Here is a 22126-nt window from a genome sequence, read left to right on the forward strand (position 1 = left end):
CAAAACAGTGGAAGCTTAGAAAAGAACTAATTGATTTATTTGACTTTGATAATTATCAAAATATTACTTCAGCACTAGAAATAACTGAATCAAATAGTAATCATAAAAAGCGATTACTTCTAATTACAGGTAAAGGGCTTGCATGATGATTATCAGCTTCATAGGTTTTTTCATGTATTTGTGTTCATATGTATATCTTTACTGTGACTTGCAAGAAGAATTTTGTCTCACCCAAATGAACAGCTAGAACAGTTTCTGGGTCCCCACATTACATGTTGAGGCAATATTGAATTCATTAACGTAATGAAAGTGCTTATGAAGTGTAGTGATCATTTTGATACTTTTGTTTTCTTGAGAGACTAGATGCTTATTAGTCTATAATAGATTCAGAGCCTTCTTGTTTCACTAACAGTCTATTTCATGCAAATAACTGATATAGTAATCACATCAGTTAACAAGACAATGTAAATATTATTTCTATATCAGAGTTTATTAATAGAAGAGTGGTGAAACCGCCTCATGTCCAATTTAGTTGTGCTCCTCTCTTTCTAAGTGAGTTTGTGTAGTGAGCTTCAGCTTCCTTGCTTTGAATACAGAGAGCACATGTTAATGTGAGCCAAATGGAAATTCATAATAGCAGTAATCCTTGTAACCTAAGTAGAGACATACAATAAAACCTGTTTGCGTCTGTTCGTTAAGAGATCATACGCATTAAGAAACAATTGATTTCAAGTTCACTGACTGCGAATTGGAGGTAAAAAGTGGCGCAGTCACGTATAATCTGCAACCAACTAAACGCAGATGCGGTATTTAGGCCACCCCGAACGTCAAATAAGGCAGAGTTACAGACACAGAAGAGCTTCACACAACAGGCTCGAATGGGGAACCGCATACAACAGATGCTGTGTAAGTGACCATTACACTCGATTGAGATTATACACTAAGGACATGAGAAAACGTGGCTGTAGTATATCCGGAGTAGGGTTATTGGTTTCTATCGTACCTATGTCTGTACGTCACTTTCGTTGTGATGAGTACTTACATCCAAGCGTTCGATTAGAGCATTAGAATCTGGTATTTTCATGGTTACTCGTCTGTCTTGTCAGATGCTATTGTGTATACCCGAATCTTAATAAAAATTATAGGCTGGGGTAGCCATTTCATCTGGTAATTGACTGGAGAATGTAGTAAGCCTCATGTACATCTTACGTTTACTGCAGTTACAGACTGGCGTCTGTGCTCTTCTGCATGTTCATTGCATACTCGCAAAAAAGCTACAAAAAGCAGACCAATAAACCAACCCAGAGTCTCATTTCCCTATCATCGCTGTATCTATCTCCTTAGCTTAACTGTAAGTCCTTCCGTACTGAATCCAAACAAACAGACCTGAAAAATCTCAGCCTGATCCCGTCTCGCTGCTGTAAACAGTTGCTCGTGTACCAAGAAACGGAGAAACTCAAATCCCACGTCTACTCTGCTCTACGCGTAACCTTCTAAGTATCGGGTGATCAAAAAGTCAGTATAAATTTGAAAACTTAATAAACCACGGAATTATGTAGCTAGAGAGGTAAAAATTGACACACCTGCTTGGAACGACATGGGGTTTTATTAGAACCAAAAAAAGTTCACAAAATATCCGACAGATGGCTCTGGACAGCAAAACTGCTAACGTGACGGGTGAGAGGTATGCCGATATGTTACAGAATCGCATCATCCCCAGCCTGGCTGATAAACACCTGCTGGAACGTACGATGTTTATGCAGGAAGGCGCTCCACCTCATATAGCTAGACGCGTGAAAGATCTCTTGCGCGCGTTTCTTAATGATGATCGTGTGCTCAGCCGCCACTTTCGTCATGCTTGGCCTCCCAGGTCACCAGACCTCAGTCCGTGCATTATTGGTTTTGCGGGTTACCTGAAGTCGCAAGTGCATCGTGATTGACCGACATCTCTAGTGATGCTGAAAGACAACATCCGACGCCATTGCCTTACCATAACTCCGGACATGCTTTACAGTGCTGTTCACAACATTATTCCTCGACTACAGCTATTGTTGAGGAATGATGGTGGACATATTGAGCATTTCCTGTAAAGAACATCATGTTTGCTTTTGCTTTACTTTGTTATGTTGATTATTGTCATTCTGATATGATGAAGCGCCATCTGTTGGACTTTTTTTTAACTTTTGTATTTTTTTTTGTTCTAATAAAACCCCATGCCATTCCAAGCATGTGTGTCAATTTGTACCTCTCTCTCTATATTATTCTGTGATTTATTCAGTTTTCAAATTTATACTTATTTTTTGATCACCCAGTATGTATGTTGGGACCCACGTCGGGTTACGACAATTTGTTCATCTCTAAGTTATTTTGAAGTAGTGAGTTTTTGGATTATTAGTACTTCTTTTTAAATCTACCTCTGGTATCCTTTATCTTCATAGAAAGCACACAGTTTGCTTTTAAAAGCGAGACTCATGACGACGGTGGCAATTAAACCTACAACCTCCGCTTTATGAGATTATGTATTTCGGCAGATATGAATAGGCCTAATATTCGGAAATACCAACTCATCATAAATATCATGGCTTCTGTTACAGACATATGGACTTCAAGACTAACAATGAAGCTGACGCATGTAGCCCAAAGGGTGAGTCGGAATTTCACCGACAAAATTTCGGTGTTTGTTCAGGGGTACTTTGTGAGTACTTTAGCGTAGGGGACACGCGGGCTCCGGTTGATCGTTAGAAGTACTAACAATTCGTTTGCTTTCCTATCCCATTTACCTTTGTATCTGCATCGTTCTGAAAATATCTGCACAACAGTGTAAATGTCGAGAGTACGCGCTGCGTGTCTTGTTTGGAGACAAACTTGTTTCACTCTATAATGGTACTTGCTGTTGACAAAGTTAATGGCTACTTTACTCTTTGCCCTTAAAGCTTGCATCCAGTACTGCTCGATTCTCCCTTGTGTTTCTTTTTCCAGTCTCTTAGCTGTACGTCGACAGTGATACACGTAGCAGTATGAACAGGTTTACCGCTGAAGAATGGTCGCTATGTACATAGTATATGCAGTGGAAGGGCAGCAATTAGTGCGCCGACGGCAACCACGTCATGGTGCGTTTGCAGTACGCTGTGTTTTCATTTGTACATTACGTCGACTGAATGTTACAAGTTTATTCCAGTGATTTAAAGGTATTTTCAGAGAGATCATAGCAATGATCGTGACAATCTAAAGAAATACACTACTGGCCATTAAAATTGCTATACCAAGAAGAAATGCAGATGATGAACGGGTATTCATTGGACAAATATATTATACTAGAACTGACATGTCATTACATTTTCACGCAAGTCGGGTGCATAGATCCTCAGAAATCAGTACCCAGAACAACCACCTCTGGCCGTAATAGCGGCCTTGATACGCCTGGGCATTGAGTGAAACAGAGCTTGGATGGCGTATACAGGTACAACTGCCCATGCAGCTTCAACACGATACCACAGTTCATCGAGAGTAGTGACTGGCGTAATGTGATGAGCCAGTTGCTCGGCCACCATTGACCAGACGTTTTCAATTGGTGGGAGATCTGGAGAACGTGCTGGCTAGGGCAGCAGTCGAACATTTTCTGTAACCAGAAAGGCAGGTACACGACCTTCAAAATACGGTCGTGCATTATCCTGCTGATTCCCCAGGGATCGAATGAAGGGTAGAGCCATGGGTCGTAACACATCTGAAATGTAACGTCCACTGTTCAAAGTGCCGTCAAACTGAACGAGAGGTGACCAAGACGTGTAACCAATGGCACCCCATGCCATCACGCCGGGTGACACGCCAATATGGGGGATGACGAATACACGCTTTCAATGTGCGTTCACGGCGATGTCGCAAAACACGGATGCGACCATCATGATGCTGTACACAGAACCTGGATTCATCCGACAACGTGACGTGCGCCCAGGTTCGTCGTTGAGTAAACCATCGCAGGCGTTCCTGTCTGTGATGCAGCGTCAAGGCTAACCTCAGCCATGGTCTCCGAGCTGATAGTTCATGTTGCTGCAAACGTTGTCGAACTGCTCGTGCAGATGGTTGTTGTCTTGCAAACGTCCCCATCTGTTGACTCAGCGATCGAGACGTGGCTGCACGATCCGTTATAGCCACGCGGATAAGATGCCTGTCATCTCGGCTGCTAGTGATACGAGGCCGTTGGGATCCAGCACGGCGTTCCGTATTACCCTCCTGAACCCACCGATTCCATACTCTGCCAACAGTCATTGGATCTCGACCAACGTGAGCATCAATGTCGCGATACGATAAACCGCAATCGCGATAGGCTACAATCCGACCTTTATCAATGTCGGAAACATGGTGGTACGCATTTCTCTTCCTTACACGAGGTATCACAACAACGTTTCACGGCCAACGCCGGTCAATTGCTGTTTGTGTATGAGAAATCGGTTTGATACGTTCCTCATGTCAGCCCGTTGTAGGTGTCGCCACTGGCGCCAAGGTTGTGTGAATGCTCTGACAAGCTAATCATTTGCATATCACAGCATCTTCTTCCTGTCGCTTAAATTTCGCGTCTGTAGTGGTGTAGCAGTTATAATGGCCAGTAGTGTATGTTTCCTAATTCGTACAAGACACTTATCCAAGTTTCTGCGTGTAAATGGCCACAACAGGCTTACATTTTTCTTCTTGTCCCTTCACTTTTAGCTATCAAGAATATGAAATTAAGGTATTCTATAACTAAAGACAGCTTGTGCTACAATAAAAATATATTTCAAATACTGGTATAATATTTAGTGGTCCTTGGGCAATTAAACGTTATAAACGACGTTGTGTTCACATTTTAAAAAATGGTTCAAATGGCTCTGAGCACTATGGGACTTAACATATGTGGTCATCCTTCCCCTAGAACTTAGAACTACTTAAACCTAACTAACCTAAGGACATCACACAACACCCAGTCATCACGAGGCAGAGAAAATCCCTGACCCCGCCAGGAATCGAACCCGGGAACCCGGGAGTGGGAAGCGAGAACGGTTCACATTATAAAATCATGATCAAGTTACCACAACTGATTTTATCATGTGTGAGTTACTGATAGTGCACAGTATGTCGATCTGTTACGAAAAGAAGTAAGTATTTTATTGGCAACATCCAGTTATTCATTTAGAGAATTACGTAATTTCCAATCAATGCACTGTAAATAAATACTGACAAATGACAGTAGACGAGGAGTTTTATCGAACAAAAGCACCGATCAGTGTTCTAACTACTGCTAGGTCTACAGTGTGTTGCCACGTGCACCGTCAGCCTTATCGGGAACACTTGTTGTGCACGTAGGGAAATCACTTTAACAGTGGAGCAACGTGGCTACTCCTGCCAGCACGGGGCGCGCTGCGTCACAGCTTGGTCCGGGTGAGGGCGCCAGGAGAAGCCCGGAGGCGCGCGCGCACTTTGCGCCGGTGGCGGCCGACCTCGATGGCGACGTAGCCCGCCATGCCCCACAGCAGCAGGCCCAGCACCACGAACAGCTTGACGTCGGTGCGCAGGTACGCGCTGTAGCCGTACGCCAGGATGTAGCCCAGAGACTCCCACAGCCGGAAGCTGCTGAACGCCACCTTCTCCTGGCCCGGGAACAGGATGCCGCACAGAGCTGTCAACAGAATGAAGGAAACAGGTGAGCGGATGGGTACCGCTACTGCAGAAAAATAAACATACGGTGGGCACCGACAGTCTAGGAAATAATAAAAACAATGTCGTGTGACGAATGCATCCCTTTGGGTAGACCGCTCGCCTGGTGCAAGTAATTCGATTTCACGCCCTTTGGCGACTTGCGCGTCGATGGGGATAAAAATCATGATGATTAGGACAACACAACACCCAGTCCCCGAGCGGAGAAAATCCCCGGCCCAGCCGCGAATCGAACCCGGGCACTTAGGATTGACAGTCTGTCGCGCTGACTACTTTTTTTTGTTTTAAGCTCGTTTTGTTCGTGTTTGTTCGTTGTATCTGCTAGGGGCGGACGTCGCATGACACCCGTTTCCGTTCGTCATTGATCCATTAACTCAGTTTTTTTTATTAAAGAGGTCAGATAACCCTCTGACCGAACACGCTGAGTTACCGTGCCGGCCACCATTCAGCTACCGGGGACGGACATACAGAGCGATTATAATTAAAGTTACACTTTCAAACCACTGTAGAAATAACACCATTGGTGAGAATGACATCAAATTGCAACGGAATACCATCGATGAAGGGGAAAAACCTGTGGCAGAAAAAAAATAAATAGTTACAAAATGTGGCAATAGATAGCGCTGAAAGCATCATAATTTAATAGTCGTCGACTACAAATGTCAAATGAATCACACAAAAATGAACACAGAAAGTGTACATGTGAAGAAGGTAGACTCAAAACTGAACCACACAATGCGCTGCATTACTGGTTCCATCAAATCAACCCCATGCCACAGGTTACATGTATTGAGTCACATCCTTCCACCTCACTTAAGGCGGAAACAAGCTTTACTGGCGGAGGCCAAGAAAATCTCTGCATCACCCTCTCTACCACTGCACCAGGAATTCTGTCGTCCGCCACAGCAACGGTTACGATCAAAAAGACCTGCAAGTGTTACTGCAGGACAACTCATCGCGGATTTTTTGATCTAAATGAAAGCTGGAAGCATGAATGGTCAATAAAAACATTGAACATTGGCATTGATCCCACAAAGAGGTCAAAAAGTTTTGACCTACCGAGGAACCTCTGGTACCGCTTCAACAGGTTAAGGACTGAACATGGTTGTTGTAACTATTTGAAGTACAAATGGGGCTGGATCAGTTCACCAATGTGTGAACGTAAACAAGAAGAGCAGACAATTTAACATCTAGTCCAACGCTGCCCACTTTATTCATACCCTGGAGTTCCTGACGACTCGTTCACCCTCACACTCAGCTTATTTAATTTGTTGATAAAGACGGACTTTAAGGCTTAGGCTTGTCTTATATCATATCTATATTCTACAAAATCACTTGTCTTATATCAACTGTATATTGTATAAAATCACCATATACATCCATAAATCCACCAAGGCAAGGTCATATCACATCGGATGGGAAAAATTGGTTTTTAATTTTTCTGAGGCCAAAAACCGCATAAAAAGGACGAACCAAAATCAAATCGGATTATAAATTTCCTTGTGACTGGCTCAAAACATGTTCAATATGCTGTCCACCGTTTTCTGCAACAAGTTGAAATCGAGAAACAGCATGTTCCACAATTGATAGAAGTGTCTCCGGGGTCACGTTTGGAATGTGTTGCGCAATGCGCGCCTTCAATGCAGCTAAATTTGCAATCTGAACACTGAGCACATCTTTCAGATAGCCCCGCAACCAGAAGTCATACGGATTAAGATCAGGTGATCGGAACGTCCAGGCTGTAAGGAAATGGAGGCTGATAATTCTAGCATTTTCTAAATGGCGCTTCAGCAGCTGCTTAATTTGATTTGCGATCTGCGGAGGTGCTCATCTTGCATAAAAATGATCCCATCCACACATCCACGCTGTTGGAGGGTTGCAATGACGCGGTTGCGCCGAAGACACTCATAGCGCCTACCAGTGTCTCTTCAAAAAAAATATGGCCCTCTGATAAAAAACCCACACCACACAGTGACCTTTTCAGGATGAAGTGGTACTGGTTGATATGTGTGTCGATTTGCCCATATTCGACAATTCTGTGTACTGACATGTCTTCTCAGATGGAAGTGGGCTTCCTGTGTCCGCAAAATCTTCCACGGCCAATCATTGTCCACTTCCATGCGAGCAAGAAATTCTAAAGCTGAGGCCCCTCTTGCTGATAGATCAACAGGAAGTAACTCTTGCACATGGGTAATTTTGAATGGATAGCAAAGAATTATGTTTCGTAGGATTTTACGCACCGTGCTCAGGGTAACTCCAACGTTCGCTCAATTCCCCGTGCACTAAGCATTTGCACACCACCACTCGTCTCCTCATGCACTGCTGTGGCCACTGCTTCCACTAACGTCGAATCAATTCATTTCCTCCCTCTACCAGGTTGCACACCAAAAGAACCCGTCTTTTCGAATTTCCGAATCATTGTCTCCCCACCCAGGCAGTCATCGGACCAACGCCTTTTTTTTGAAACACTTCAGTATCCGGAGCTTCTGCAGAGCGACGTGTGCACAGTCATCATTTTTGTAATGCAACTTTACAAGCAGAGCACGATCCTGTCTTGAGACTGTCGTGGCGAACTTCACACACGCGAAAGGAGGAAACGTTGTGCATCTGGCGTGCTTATACCAGCTTCAATGGGCCGTGCGAATGAAAGTTGATTTCATTTACGTATTCTGACACATACAGCGCCATCTATTGATCAATTTTCACACTTTTTTTTTTCTTTCTGCCATACGTTTTTCCCCTTCTACGACAATGTTCCGTTGCAATTTAACGTCATTCCGACTAGGGGTGTTATTTCTACAGTGTTCTCAAGGTTTAACTTTACTTATTATCACCCTGTATTTGGCGTTTATGTACGATGCTTGGAACTTTAATAGTGGAAACAAAACGGATACGTGTTTCAAAGTTTTACTAGCCTTTAAAGTAGTGTATAGCCCGTTGCCAGCGATGTGGAAGTCGCAGGATACTCTTAGTAGTGCCAGTTGTGTTGACAGTTCGAGCGGCGCGGTCTTTTGCCCGACGAATTTGTAGCAGTTCTGAAGCGAATGCCGTGAAGTGTCGTTGGTTGTGTTCCAAAAATGAACAGCATAGAGACAGAAGTGATGACACTTGCTGCAGGACCTGACCATCATTCTGCGTCCGCAGCTCGTGGTCGTGCGCTAGCGTTCTCGCTTCCCACGCCGGGGTTCCCGGGTTCGATTCCCGGCGGGGTCAGGGATTTTCTCTGCCTCGTGATGACTGGGTGTTGTGTGATGTCCTTAGGTTAGTTAGGTTTAAGTAGTTCTAAATTCTAAGGGACTGCTGACCATAGATGTTAAGTCCCATAGTGCTCAGAACCATTTGAACCATCATTGTGCAGGACAATGCTCAAGCTCGTACAGTGCAAGATGTTACTGATTTGTTTGACTGAAGGGGCTGCTTAGTGCTATGCCACCTACTGCACTCCCCTGTCTTAAGCCCTCGTAAGTTCAACTCGATATATAAACTGAAGGAAACACTTCACGGCATCCGCTTCAGAACTGCTACAAATTCGTCGGGCAATACACCGCGCCGCTCGAACTGTCAATTCAACTGGCACTGCTAAGAGTATCCTGCGACTCCACATCGCTGGCGACTGGTTATACACAATGCTCTTGACTACTTTGAAGGTCTGTAAATCTTTGAAACACGTATCTATTTTGTACGAACTGTATTATACTATTTAAGTTCCAAACCTCGTAGTAACTAGCCGAAAATAATGAGAAGGCACTCTGAAACAAGTCGCCCTTTGGTTGCTGAAGCCTTTGTGGTAGATTTGTCTCCGTATACACCTCACACGCAAATCGACGGCAACAACACAGCCGACTGTCGATCGCCACGTGACGTTGGTCCACGTGACGTCCGTTCGGTAAGTACGAGTAGTTGTGGTCGTCATGCGATTGCAATCACTGCCTCTGCGATCTGGAAGACCCACTCTACACATTGCTAACTTCATTTGTATTCTCTGATATGTATCGATTACCACCCACGTTCAAAGTCGGACACTGCGTTACATATTGTTATGTTCGTTACACATCAGCCTGTAAAAGACTGCTCAAATGCCCTGGCCACATTCGCACGTAGCCTATGCCGGATCCAGCTGCAACGGCTCGCAACATACGCGGCAAATCTTCAACAGATTTAATCCTTCTCGTGACTGCTGGTCACGCAGTTTATTTTATGTTGGATAACGATATTCAAAATTAGTACATATTTTCGCCAACACGTGATTTCAACAGTCGTTTTGAAATATATTACAGAGATGTTAGACAAAATGTGAAGGCCATCCTATGCAAGAAGGAATTACCTTCGTTCTGACAATGGCCTTGTCGAAGAGGTCGGGAAAGCGGATAGAGTTCCAGGGCAACCTCTTGCCCTTTGCGGTGAAAAAAATGCCCCTACAAGGCGGAGAATCAGCAAACATCGACGGCTTGAGGATGCAGAAGGAAATGGAAGTAACTCCGTCAAAGACACATCAGGTGTATCCACAGGACATGTGGTCTTTAAATGAAAAAGTGTCATGATGCTCTCTCCATTAGCAAAAGGTCACGGATTAGATATCTGAAGGGGACTGCCAAAGTAGAGGTGACCATGAAAGTGTAAATTGATACGAGTCAGAGAGTGGAATGTCAGAAGCTGGACTTGGTAAGGAAGCTAGAATATCTGAAAAGGGAAATCCAAACGTTCACTCTAGGAAATGTGGAGGTGGCGGGGGGTTTCAGTGAAGTAGAATGAAAAAAAGAAACGGAATTCTCGTCAGACGAAAATAGAGTATTATCAACAGCAGCAGAAAACGGTATAAAAGAGTAGAATTTATTATGAATAGGAAAGTATAGTGGGTAGTAAGATACTGTGAACAGTTCAGTGATAGGGGCTGTTCTGTTCATAATACAAAGCAAACTAATGGCAAAAATAATAATTCAGATATACATACCGACCTCACAAGCAGAAGATGAAAATGTAGAGAAAGTGTATGAGGATACTGAACGGCTAATTCAGTACGTAAAGGTAGATGATAATGTGATAAACGTGCACCATTGTTTTTGGGTGGCAACAGGGAAATGAACAGAAAACGTAGTTAGGGGAGAAACTGTACTTTCTAGTGGGATTAAGAGAGTAGAAAGACTAATTGACTTATGAATTGAATTTTAGTCAATAATATCGAAATTCTAATAAAAAATCGTAACAGGAGTATGTCTACTCGGAAAAGGTCCTCAGGAAAAGGAGGACTATAGCTGGATTACATCATGGTGAGGTCTACTCGGAAAAGGTCCTTAGGCAAAGGAGGATTACAGGTCTTACAAGGCATATCTAGGAGCAGATATGGACACAGATCCTAGTTTAGTTCTGATGAAGAATAGACGAATGGAAAAACTGGTAGAAGCCGACCTCGGGGAAAATCAGTTTGGATTCCGTAGATATGTTGAAACACGTGAGGCTATACTGACCCAAAGACTTACCTTCGAAAATAAATTAAGGAAAGGCAAACCTACGATTCTAGAATTTGTAGAATTTGTTTTGAAACCTGCACCACGCAAGTAACGCAGTCCTTAGTGGCTCGCCATAACAGTTTTCTTTATCTTAAATATCATTGTGACTAATGCCCTTTTGGCATATTTTTTATTTTATAAATGACATATAAGTACTGCCAGTCTTTCACGATGATTCCGTACTTATACCCTATCATATGTTTTTAGTCATAATTCTGTGACCTTTAATAAAAAAAAATATTATGTAAAATGAATGGATGAAAATGGGAAAGAAATGGCTTTAAATATTTTTGTTATTTACTCTTTCAGTACGAACTTTGTTGTAGCACCCTTTTTTTTACGTGTGGTATTAAAAATTCATTTAGACAGAATTAAGCACGTTTAAAATTACGTGAACTTTACCAACCCTCTCATGCTGATAAATTCAAACTAACTAATTAATAACATTTATGACTTTGAAAATTATTTGAATTAAATTTTTTACGTATTTCTGCCTTGGCACACATATTCTAAATGCAGTGGGTTTTTAAATATTTACTGAATTCTTTCCCGCCGTTAGCTACGGAACACAAGACTGTCTCTGTTAGCATAAAATGGTTAAATATTGCCAAGCCGACGTGAACGTTTAATTATCATTGACAAAACACACTTCACTATACGTTTAAGTTACTTGCTTTAGAAATTGAAAGAACCAACAGATTAACAACTTCAACGTTAATTATCCGCCTATGAATGCACAAATGTAAAACCAGTAATAAATTAAGTCAGCCTCAGGATCGCTGTAAAAGAAAAATATTTCGGAATTCACTGCTAATTTTACCTGATCCCGATTTACGGGTTTGGTTAATTTTATAGCGAAACAATCTTTTAAATATGTCGCCGCTGCAAACCGTTCGGTCGCGGCACAGCCCAGCAACACCAACAATAAACGCTAAAAGTGCTGAAAATTCTGTAAAGAAATATTATAGATGAAATGGGCAAGCTAATTTACATTAGTAATACACCATTTTGATAAATTATAATGTATTTACACCACAACAATAATAAAAATTACACACCTTTATAATTTCTCCTCTAATGGCGGCTAAAGACAGACACAGACAAAAGAAGTCTGTTCATGCATATAATGCTACGTCACAGGTTACTCTCTCTCTCTCAGCTCTCGAGGAAGACGACAAAGAATGCACATTATGTAGTGGTATTTATACTTTTGCTGATTATTAATATCTCTTTGTAGTCTTACAACATTATTTTCCTCTGTGGCAGATAGAAATATATTTTGTAATTACATTATGAGTATAGAAATATTACAATCATAAATACTTCGAGAATATTATTACAGAAAATATTACAATAATAACCAACGTTCTTTATCTAAATAATATGTTTCTGTTACACAATTACAGTACATACGAATTGCTTCATAGCAGCGTACATAGTACAATTAAACGTCATTTCAGTTTATTAACAGTGTGTGTGGTTGCTGCCAGGGAACGTTACAGACCATGTTATAGAATATAGACCATTCTTTGATTTAAATTGTGAGGAAGACACACCTAGCAGTGCTGAAACCAGGTTAATTTGTTAAAAATAGTGACTGAGGGCTGTTTTTCTTTCAATTGTAACTATTCGCGGTCTCTGAAAGTGCAGCCATGTACAAAATTTTGTCCTTCTTCTTCTAATCACTATTTACGGACTTGTGGCCTCTGTCGTACCGTTGATCACCTGCACTGGATACGGATGATGTTTCTATCTGGGCTAGCTCCCACTCGGTGGCCTTTGCGGATAGACAGCTCCAGAGTGCCATCTGGCGCGCTTCCACGTGGACTCTCTAGCATTATTTTCAGTTCTCTCCCTTTAAGTTGAGGGCGGTGCATTTGTCGCTGTACTACAGTCCATCCTGATCTGGAGCTCTACTTCTATGCCCAATGGCTAATCATAGCCACCCAGATCCGCTTATTGGGTCTTTTTTTTGACAACAAGCTGACCTGGTTGCCCCACATCAGTCATTCAACGAGAATACGGCGCTATTCAGTATACAGAGACATCGAATGCTTACGATAGCGATTTTGTGGAGAAGATCAATAAAGAAGTCCTCAATAAGAAAAGTTCCGTTCTCTCTGTCCATTCAGCGAGCTATACTGGTTCGGCCACAACGTTAATTTCATCTTAACAAAATAATGTCAGGCCAAGTTATGTAAGTAGGCTGTTTAGGTTTTCTTATTGGTAACGCCGCTTAGCGCTCGGTATGAAAAATCACTGGCTGTGCTGTGCGCAGTCTGTGTTTAGTTTGCATTGTTGTCTGCCATTGTAGTGTTGGGCAGCGGCAGCTGGATGCTAACAGCGCGTAGCGTTGCGCAGTTGGAGGTGAGCCGCCAGCAGTGGTGGACGTGGGAGAGAGATGACGGAGTTTTGAAATTTGTAAGAATTGGTGTCATTAACTGATATATATATCATGACTAGTGAGGTAAATACATTGTTTGTTCTCTATTAAAATCTTTCATTTGCTAACTATGCCTATCAGTAGTTAGTGCCTTCAGTAGTTTGAATCTTTTATTTAGCTGGCAGTAGTGGCGCTCGCTGTATTGCAGTAGCTTGAGTAACGAAGATTTTTGTGAGGTAAGTGATTTGTGAAACGTATAGGTTAATGTTAGTCAGGGCCATTCTTTCGTAGGGATTCTTGAAAGTCAGATTGCGTTGCGCCAAAAATATTGTGTTTCAGTTTAAGCACAGTCGTGTATAATTTTTCTAAGGGGACGTTTCAGTTATCATGGAGAATCGCATTTCGGTAGTGTATAGGAATGTTGGCAGAAAGTTAGAAGAGAAAAATACCCATCCAGCATTCTTTATTCCGAGATATATTGCTAGTAGATAGAGACATAGTCAAAAGGCCAAAACCAATAAGTACAAGGGCTCCAGGGTTTATGAGATTGCTTGCAATCACTACTTCCAGAAATATATGGGCCAGACTGGACGAAATTTTAATACGGTATTCGGTTTAAAGAACACTTAAACCTTGCCGGCCCCAAATGAGCTATCTCAACTCATCTGAAATAAACGGGCAATTTTCTTCCAACACTGACAGAAATTTGAACATTATATTTAAGGAAAATAAAGCCAATGTTTTAAACATTTTTAAGAAATACCATGAAGGCATTAAAGTGAGTCCCAGGTTCAATTCTGAATACTCAGACTGCATTGAGACACTGTAATAACAAATTGAATTTTGTTTATTTGGTTTGCCTCCCGTAGCTATTAGGATGATTTCCCCATTTATTTAACTACTGTATAGTAATCAATTACTATACTATAATATTGATACTGATGTAAGGCAAAATATACTTTAGTTTTCATTTATATCTACGATAAATTACAGACTTTGAAGGTTATGTGGTATGTTTTCGTACTTATGGTTTCCTCCTTGCAGCTCCTCGTGTGTGTGCTTTGGTTGCCTGTTAGTCAACGAGGCCTTCCGCCCTCCATTGTGTTGCTAGTCTCCACAGACTGATTACACCACATGGGCCGGTTATCAATACCGAGAAGGTACGCTCAGTATACGGGATTTTAAATTTTACTTCTTCGGTTTCACACAGTTGGTACCTACCGGATCTCATAAAATATTCCACATGGTGTTTTCACCAGTTTTTTTTTTTCTAGGCCTGGCTCATTCAGCAGTCATGCAGTTTTCCTTTATACAAGCATATTTTGGGTGCACCACTTTTATTACGACAACCAACATTGTAGTTTGACTTTGAATGTGAATAAATTCCCGAAAGCTGTGACTACGTAATTGGCCAACTACAGCCGGCCGGTGTGGCCGAGCGGTTCTAGGCGCTACAGTCTGGAACCGCGTGACCGCTACGGTCACAGGTTCGAATCCTGCCTCGGGAATGGATGTGTGTGATGTCCTTAGGTTAGTTTGGTATAATTAGTTCTAAGTTCTAAGCGACTGATGACCTCAGAAGTTACGTCCCATAGTGCTCAGAGCCATTTGAACTAAGCCAACTACAGCACTGAAATATAACCATTGGGAATACTCATCACTGTTTCTTGTTGAATGGCCACACTATGATTCTGTATTTGTACCATTAACAAAATTTCTCACAGTGATTTGTAATTTGGACAAATACACATGAAGATTCATCTACACTCCTGCAAATTGAAATAAGAACACCGTGATTCATTGTCCCAGGAAGGGGAAACTTTATTGACACATTCCTGGGGTCAGATACATCATATTATCACACTGACAGAACCACAGGCACATAGACACAAGCAACAGAGCATGCACAATGTCGCTACTAGTACAGTGTATATCCACCTTTCGCAGCAATCCAGGCTGCTATTCTCCCATGGAGACGATCATAGAGATGCTGGATGTAGTCATGTGGAACGGCTTGCCACGCCATTTCCACCTGGCGCCTCAGTTGGACCAGCGTTCGTGCTGGACGTGCAGACCGCGTGAGACGACGCTTCATCCAGTCCCAAACATGCTCAATGGGGGACAGATCCGGAGATCTTGCTGGCCAGGGTAGTTGACTTACACCTTCTAGAGCACGTTGGGTGGCACGGGATACATGCGGACGTGCATTGTCCTGTTGGAACAGCAAATTCCCTTGCCGGTCTAGGAATGGTAGAACGATGGGTTCGATGACGGTTTGGATGTACCGTGCACTATTCAGTGTCCCCTCGACGATCACCAGAGGTGTACGGCCAGTGTAGGAGATCGCTCCCCACACCATGATGCCGGGTGTTGGCCCTGTGTGCCTCGGTCGTATGCAGTCCTGATTGTGGCGCTCACCTGTACGGCGCCAAACACGCATACGACCATCATTGGCACCAAGGCAGAAGCGACTCTCAACGCTGAAGACGACACGTCTCCATTCGTCCATCCATTCACGCCTGTTGTGACACCACTGGAGGCGGGCTGCACGATGTTGGGGCGTGAGTGGAAGACGGCTTAACGGTGTGCGGGACCGTAGCCCAGCTTCATGGAGACGGTTGCGAATGGTCCTCGCCGATACCCCAGGAGAAACAGTGTCCCTAATTTGCTGGGAAGTGGCGGTGCGGTCCCCTACGGCACTGCGTAGGATCCTACGGTCTTGGCGTGCATCCGTGCGTCGCTGCGGTCCGGTCCCAGGTCGACGGGCACGTGCACCTTCCGCCGACCACTGGCGACAACATCGATGTACTGTGGAGACCTCACGCCCCACGTGTTGAGCAATTCGGCGGTACGTCCACCCGGCCTCCCGCATGCCCACAATACGCCCTCGCTCAAAGTCCGTCAACTGCACATACGGTTCACGTCCACGCTGTCGCGGCATGCTACCAGTGTTAAAGACTGCGATGGAGCTCCGTATGCCACGGCAAACTGGCTGACACTGACGGCGGCGGTGCACAAATGCTGCGCAGCTAGCGCCATTCGACGGCCAACACCGCGGTTCCTGGTGTGTCCGCTGTGCCGTGCGTGTGATCATTGCTTGTACAGCCCTCTTGCAGTGTCCGGAGCAAGTATGGTGGGTCTGACACACCGGTGTCAATGTGTTCTTTTTTCCATTTCCAGAAGTGTATATACGTGAAACCTGTAGTTGCGAATAAAGCATCTTCACAGAGCTATGCTGCCTCTGGGAACACATCATTCTTGACTTTGTAATTGTTGCAATTCTAATGATTATTTGAAATGTTAATCAGTGTTGACTGTTCATCTTGTTATTCATAATGACTCTGAGCTGCGGTGGCCCTCCCCAAAAAGTTGTTTGTACCCACGACCATCTCGCTGATGTTTGTTATGAACCTTGTTTGGTCGACTTCCTCTGGGTTTCTGACCACCTAAGTAGTCTGGGTAATGAACTTGCTGATTATCTGGCTGGTGACGGCCCGTCAATGGATTTGTGGCTTTACTATTGGGAGGCTACCCCCATGTCTAATAAACTTTGCACGGTCAAGGAGACGCCCACTATGTGGCATTCCCCCCTCTGCCTCTTCCAGTGGGAATTTACAATCTTTTGCCATCTTCATATTGGCAATACTAAGTTGACCCATGGTTTTTTACTCCGCAATGCGACTCTCCCCCCCCCCCCCCCCCCACTTTCAAATCACAATGATCCATATTTTGCTGGACTGCCCCCTCCCCCTTTTGAAACTCAACACTAAATATACCTTGACCCCCTTCCCTGTTTCGAGTGTTAGCGGACGACCGTCGCATGGTTACGTTTGCTCTCTGTTTTCTTCGGGAAAATTGTTTGCACTCTCATGTATGATTCCTTCAATTTTCCAGTGGAATTTGACGACCTCGTCTAGCGCAGGCGTTGGTTATGGAGGCCTTGACTTTGCCTCCACAGCAGTCCGCTTGCTACTGCTTATTCCCTACATTTTTTCTGGTCTGATGTTTTGTTCCCCCTTGTATGTTGTCTTCTTTCCATGGTGTTGTTCCACTAGTATCGTGATAATGCTATGGTATTGGGATGGTTCGGTGGTACCGATGGTGCCCCACCGTGCGTAGCGTTTCTGGGGCATCCTTGCCACCCCGTTTCCACCCGCCACCGTCCTGTTCTTTCCTCTTCCTGCTGTCCTGAAATCCCTTTTACCTCCTTGTTTGCATGTTATCTCTTCCCCCTGACTGGACTATGCTGTTTATGCTGTTTCTTCCTTGAGTTCTGCCATCCTAGATCATGAGACTGAAGGCCCCATTGTCTGGCCTCCTTCCCCAAATCAACCAACCAGTCCACTGGTCTACAGTGGGACTTCCTCCTAACACTCTACACAGTCAGTTCCATTGCTGCCAGCGCTAGAAATACAGAAGACCTTTACTTATATACGCTCTTTACCCCTACTTAAGAAGTCGCTCGGTCAGGAGCAGGTTCGTAACGTTCATGAAAATAAATTTTGCTCGTATGCGAGTGTAGTGGTCTCACCCACACTTATTGTGTATGTCAAAACGAAACGTATACGAAATACATCGTTTTCTTTCTTTTAATATCTGTTAACACAGATACCTCTTCCGCAACATTAGGGATACCATGAGAAAATGCAACAATATGAGAGAAATATTCTGGTCCGGTCACTGAAGAAACACATTAGCCAGCCAAGCTACGTCTTTGTGTGAGAATGACTTCATTTTAAGTTTATGGAATGTCGCCGAGCATACGGAAAAACATCTCGGATTCGTAACACACAATGCGATGGGGTGAGTATGACATTGGCTATCACTAAGCGGACACCATCCAATGCACCCGTTGTGTTGGTTGAACTTTTCTGGACATGACGTGGCATGGACTCCAATTGCACACGCCCCATACCATCATAGAGTCTACGGCAGCTTGAAAAGTCCACTGCACACATGCTGGTTTCATGGATTTATGAAGTTGTCTCCACACACATAAACATCCATCCTCTCGGTACAATTTGAAACGAGACTCATCCGTCCAGGCAAAATGTTTCCAGTCATCAACTGTCGACTCCGAAAGCTTACATCGATAATGTTTCTTTGAGTCATTCGTACGCTGACCCTTGTTGATGGCTCAGAAATTTGCGGAAGGGTTGCATTCTGTCACGTTCAGCGATTGTCTTCAGTCGTCGTTGGTCCCGTTCTTGCAGAATCTTTTTCGGGCCGCAGCGATGTCGGAGATTTGATGTTTTAGCCGTTTCCTGATTTTTACGGTACACTCGTGAAATGGTCGTAAGGGAAAATACTAAGTTCATCGCTACCTCGGAGGTGCTATGTCCCATCGCTCGTGCGCCGACTGTAGCACCATGCTCACTTAAACCTTGGTAACCTGCCGTAGTAGCAGCAGTAACCAATCTAACAACAGCGCCAGACGCTTGTTGTCTTTTATAGGCATTGCTGATCGCATTGCCGTATTCTGCCCGTGTACATGTCTCTGTATTTTAATACTCGTATCTATACCGGTTTCTTTAGCGCTTCGCTGTATAATGAACCTGGCACTAATCTTCAACATGTTGCTGATGTTGTTTGCTAGGCTTGCAGCTGAAAGATTCCTACCACATGGAACCTACAACTGTGAAATATTTTTACATGTTTCAAGAACTTGCATTTCAAGTCCTAAAACTGTAATTTGCAGCTAGTCGTCTCAACAGTAAGTATCGCTAATGCCTTCAGAGCCTCTCTCTCTCCGTTTTTTCCCTTTTTTTCAAATTGGTTACGTTTTTACATACCAATATGGCTCTGCACTTCATTTCAGTCATTTATTGATCTGCATGAGTGAAAAAGGATGAAACAGCTCTGTACAGACTATCTAAATGCAACATTTTACGACACCAGTTTCTGGAGTGTGCAGGAGTGTGTAGTTGCAGATAAAATTTACGCCGGAACCGAACGCTGTAAAGCGATCTCTCTCGCACAGTTTTAAAGTTGAAAAAGCTCGCAGAGCCCTTTTTCAAGCAGCTAATGCGATTAGGTAAGCTAAGCGGCGCAGTGCATGCGTTGCGATGTACCAGTAGAGGATAAAACCCTTTTTAAGTTTATCAAGAGCCGTGAAATATTGAATTAACGTTTTTCTCCGTTAGGAGCTGCGCGTATTTCTTTCATTCTTCGTATCTTCTCTTTCTCGGTGGAACATATTTTCATATGCTGCCTCAGAGTTTATAGTTCCCAAGTTCGCTAACACCGCATTCACATCTCCTCTGCGTAGCACTTATAGTGGTATGGTATTTGTTTCTCCTGCAAGGGAATCCACTGACAGACGACTTTTGTCTTTTAGGTTTCGTTCGTGTGCATAAGTACTACATCGTAGACCTACGTTAACCACTGCTCATACTGTAGGTACAGATTGTTTCATGCACGAGAATTTATTATACACCAAAAAAGATTACGAGCGCATCGATGATTCATAATTAATGAAATCAGGTTTTGCATTGCAAGCGCGTACAGTTCAGTCGCAGTTTACCTGTTTCCCAAAATATTACTTAGGTAAATTCGTCCAGTTTAGTTGGAGTATAATATTCCATTGAATGTTCCCAACTGATTTACAAATTTGACGGATAAGACACTAATCAGAACGAGGCTCCTGCGTAGTTGTTGGTGCAGTACACATTTTAAAGAGCCAATAATATCAAAAACATTTTACACAAATAAGTTGGTTGTAACAGCTTGGTAGGACCTACAGGGAGTTGTCAAATCCTGTGATTTACCGAGTTCGACGAACTTCGGCGTGTCGCTAGGAGACAAATTCTTATCACCAGCTGATATACAGTCCTTGGTTCTAACAGTGGTATCATTTGTGGCAAAGCCGAGCAAGAGCCTGGTTGTCTGGTGTTAGTGTCCGAAAGGGAAGGTTTGTCTTATCGAGAAAAAACTAACTTCATCAAGTGGCTAGCACGTACTATGCGATGAGGGGCGGCATAGCGTAGTTCAGTGATCACCGGACCTACGAGGTTTCTGAACTATGGTATCGTTCTTAAAACCTACTGCGAGCTGCCGAAAGAAACGAGGACAGAAATAAGAACTTTTAAAAAAATCTTGCATTTGTTTATTCCTTATTAACTTAGGCCTACAATTCCAGTAAATATGAAATATATTCTAATTCAACTGTATGGGAGCAAAAGAAATTGAAACTGAACTGTACGTATGAAAGAAACTGAAATGTAACAAGTAATAAAAACGACAGGTGTAAGAACAGATATTTTGTCAGGGTTACTAACATTATGCTGAAGATAAGGTGGTTAGATCACGTAACTAATGAGGAGGTATTGAATAGGATTGGGGAGAAGAGAAGTTTGTGGCACAACTCGACTAGAAGAAGGGATCGGTTAGTAGGACGTGTTTTGAGGCATCAAGGGATCACAAATTTAGCATTGGAGGGCAGCGTGGAGGGTAAAAATCGTAGAGGGAGACCAAGAGATGAATACACTAAGCAGATTCAGAAGGATGTAGGTTGCAGTAGGTACTGGGAGATGAAGAAGCTTGCACAGGATAGAGTAGCATGGAGAGCTGCATCAAACCAGTCTCAGGACTGAAGACAACAACAACAACACTAACATTATTGAGAAGCATGACATTCTTTTCTATCATCTACATGGTTTTTTATGTTGGGAGAATAGGTAGTGTTCGCCACTGGAATAGAGTTGTCCAAATGTTCATCAGACAGTCTGTTTCCGACCTTTTTTTAAAAAATTTCTTAATGGATAAGGAAATCTCACACAGATATGTGCAGCTGGACACTGAGTTCACTTTGAGACGAACCTCGAAGAAGATTGGGTAGGCTTCTTTGCCAACAAGAAGTCAAATATCGTTAGAGCTTGAAGAAATCAATTTTAAAGATAAGTAATTTCGAAAGTCAATCAGTTTCAACTGCATTGCGTCATTGTTTCCTCGAAAATTAAAATTCTCCAATGTACAAATAGAGAACTCTTCAACATCAATTTCTGTAAAATTGGATTTGACAAACTGTGCAACAATTGAAATACTTTTGAAATCTTGGAACTTCTCCACACTGAGAGAATTTCAACGTATGGTTTACTGTTTTAAGAAGGTGCTCAAGAACCTTGCTTGCCAAAGATTTGTTTCAAGCAGACATTTTCGTATTCACCTTTATGAACATTTTTTTCCCATAGTTCCAGCTTTCTTAAGAATAAAGTAACATCTAAAACTGTTCCGCCAATACCTTTATCCTTGCCTTAAATCTGTAATTTGAAGCTATTTAGGTTTTTGGGAATGTCTGCTAAAAAATCAAAATCCTAGATCCAAACCAGATCTTCTGCATGCCAGGAAACATCTATTTAAAATGTTGTAAAACTCTGCTTTTACTAAACCAACGAACGTCAGTATGAAGCAGTAAATAATCATAGTGACAATCTAGTTCATGCCTATGGATTAACTGTTTTCTAACTTTGTTAACTACTTTTATAACTGTTTCCGTTAAGCTATTCATACTTAAAAACTTTCCACATATTGTCTGTTGAGGTTTTATACA

At 42.9% G+C, this 22126-nt stretch overlaps 1 protein-coding gene across 3 annotated transcripts in view; it reads right to left on the reverse strand.

Annotated features, from left to right (window-relative positions):
- Positions 1–5117: 5117 nt before the first annotated feature.
- LOC126355137 (UNC93-like protein) overlaps positions 5118–22126 on the reverse strand; it is a 980883-nt gene continuing 963874 nt past the window's right edge. For all 3 annotated transcript variants that reach the window (XM_050005321.1, XM_050005319.1, XM_050005320.1), the window contains one exon: positions 5118–5650. In XM_050005321.1, coding sequence (XP_049861278.1) covers positions 5397–5650 — 254 coding nt within the window. In that variant the 3' untranslated portion in view covers positions 5118–5396. The remainder of the gene's footprint in view (positions 5651–22126) is intronic.

This window comes from Schistocerca gregaria, chromosome 3 (assembly GCF_023897955.1).
Source record: "Schistocerca gregaria isolate iqSchGreg1 chromosome 3, iqSchGreg1.2, whole genome shotgun sequence".
Lineage (NCBI taxonomy): Eukaryota > Metazoa > Arthropoda > Insecta > Orthoptera > Acrididae > Schistocerca > Schistocerca gregaria.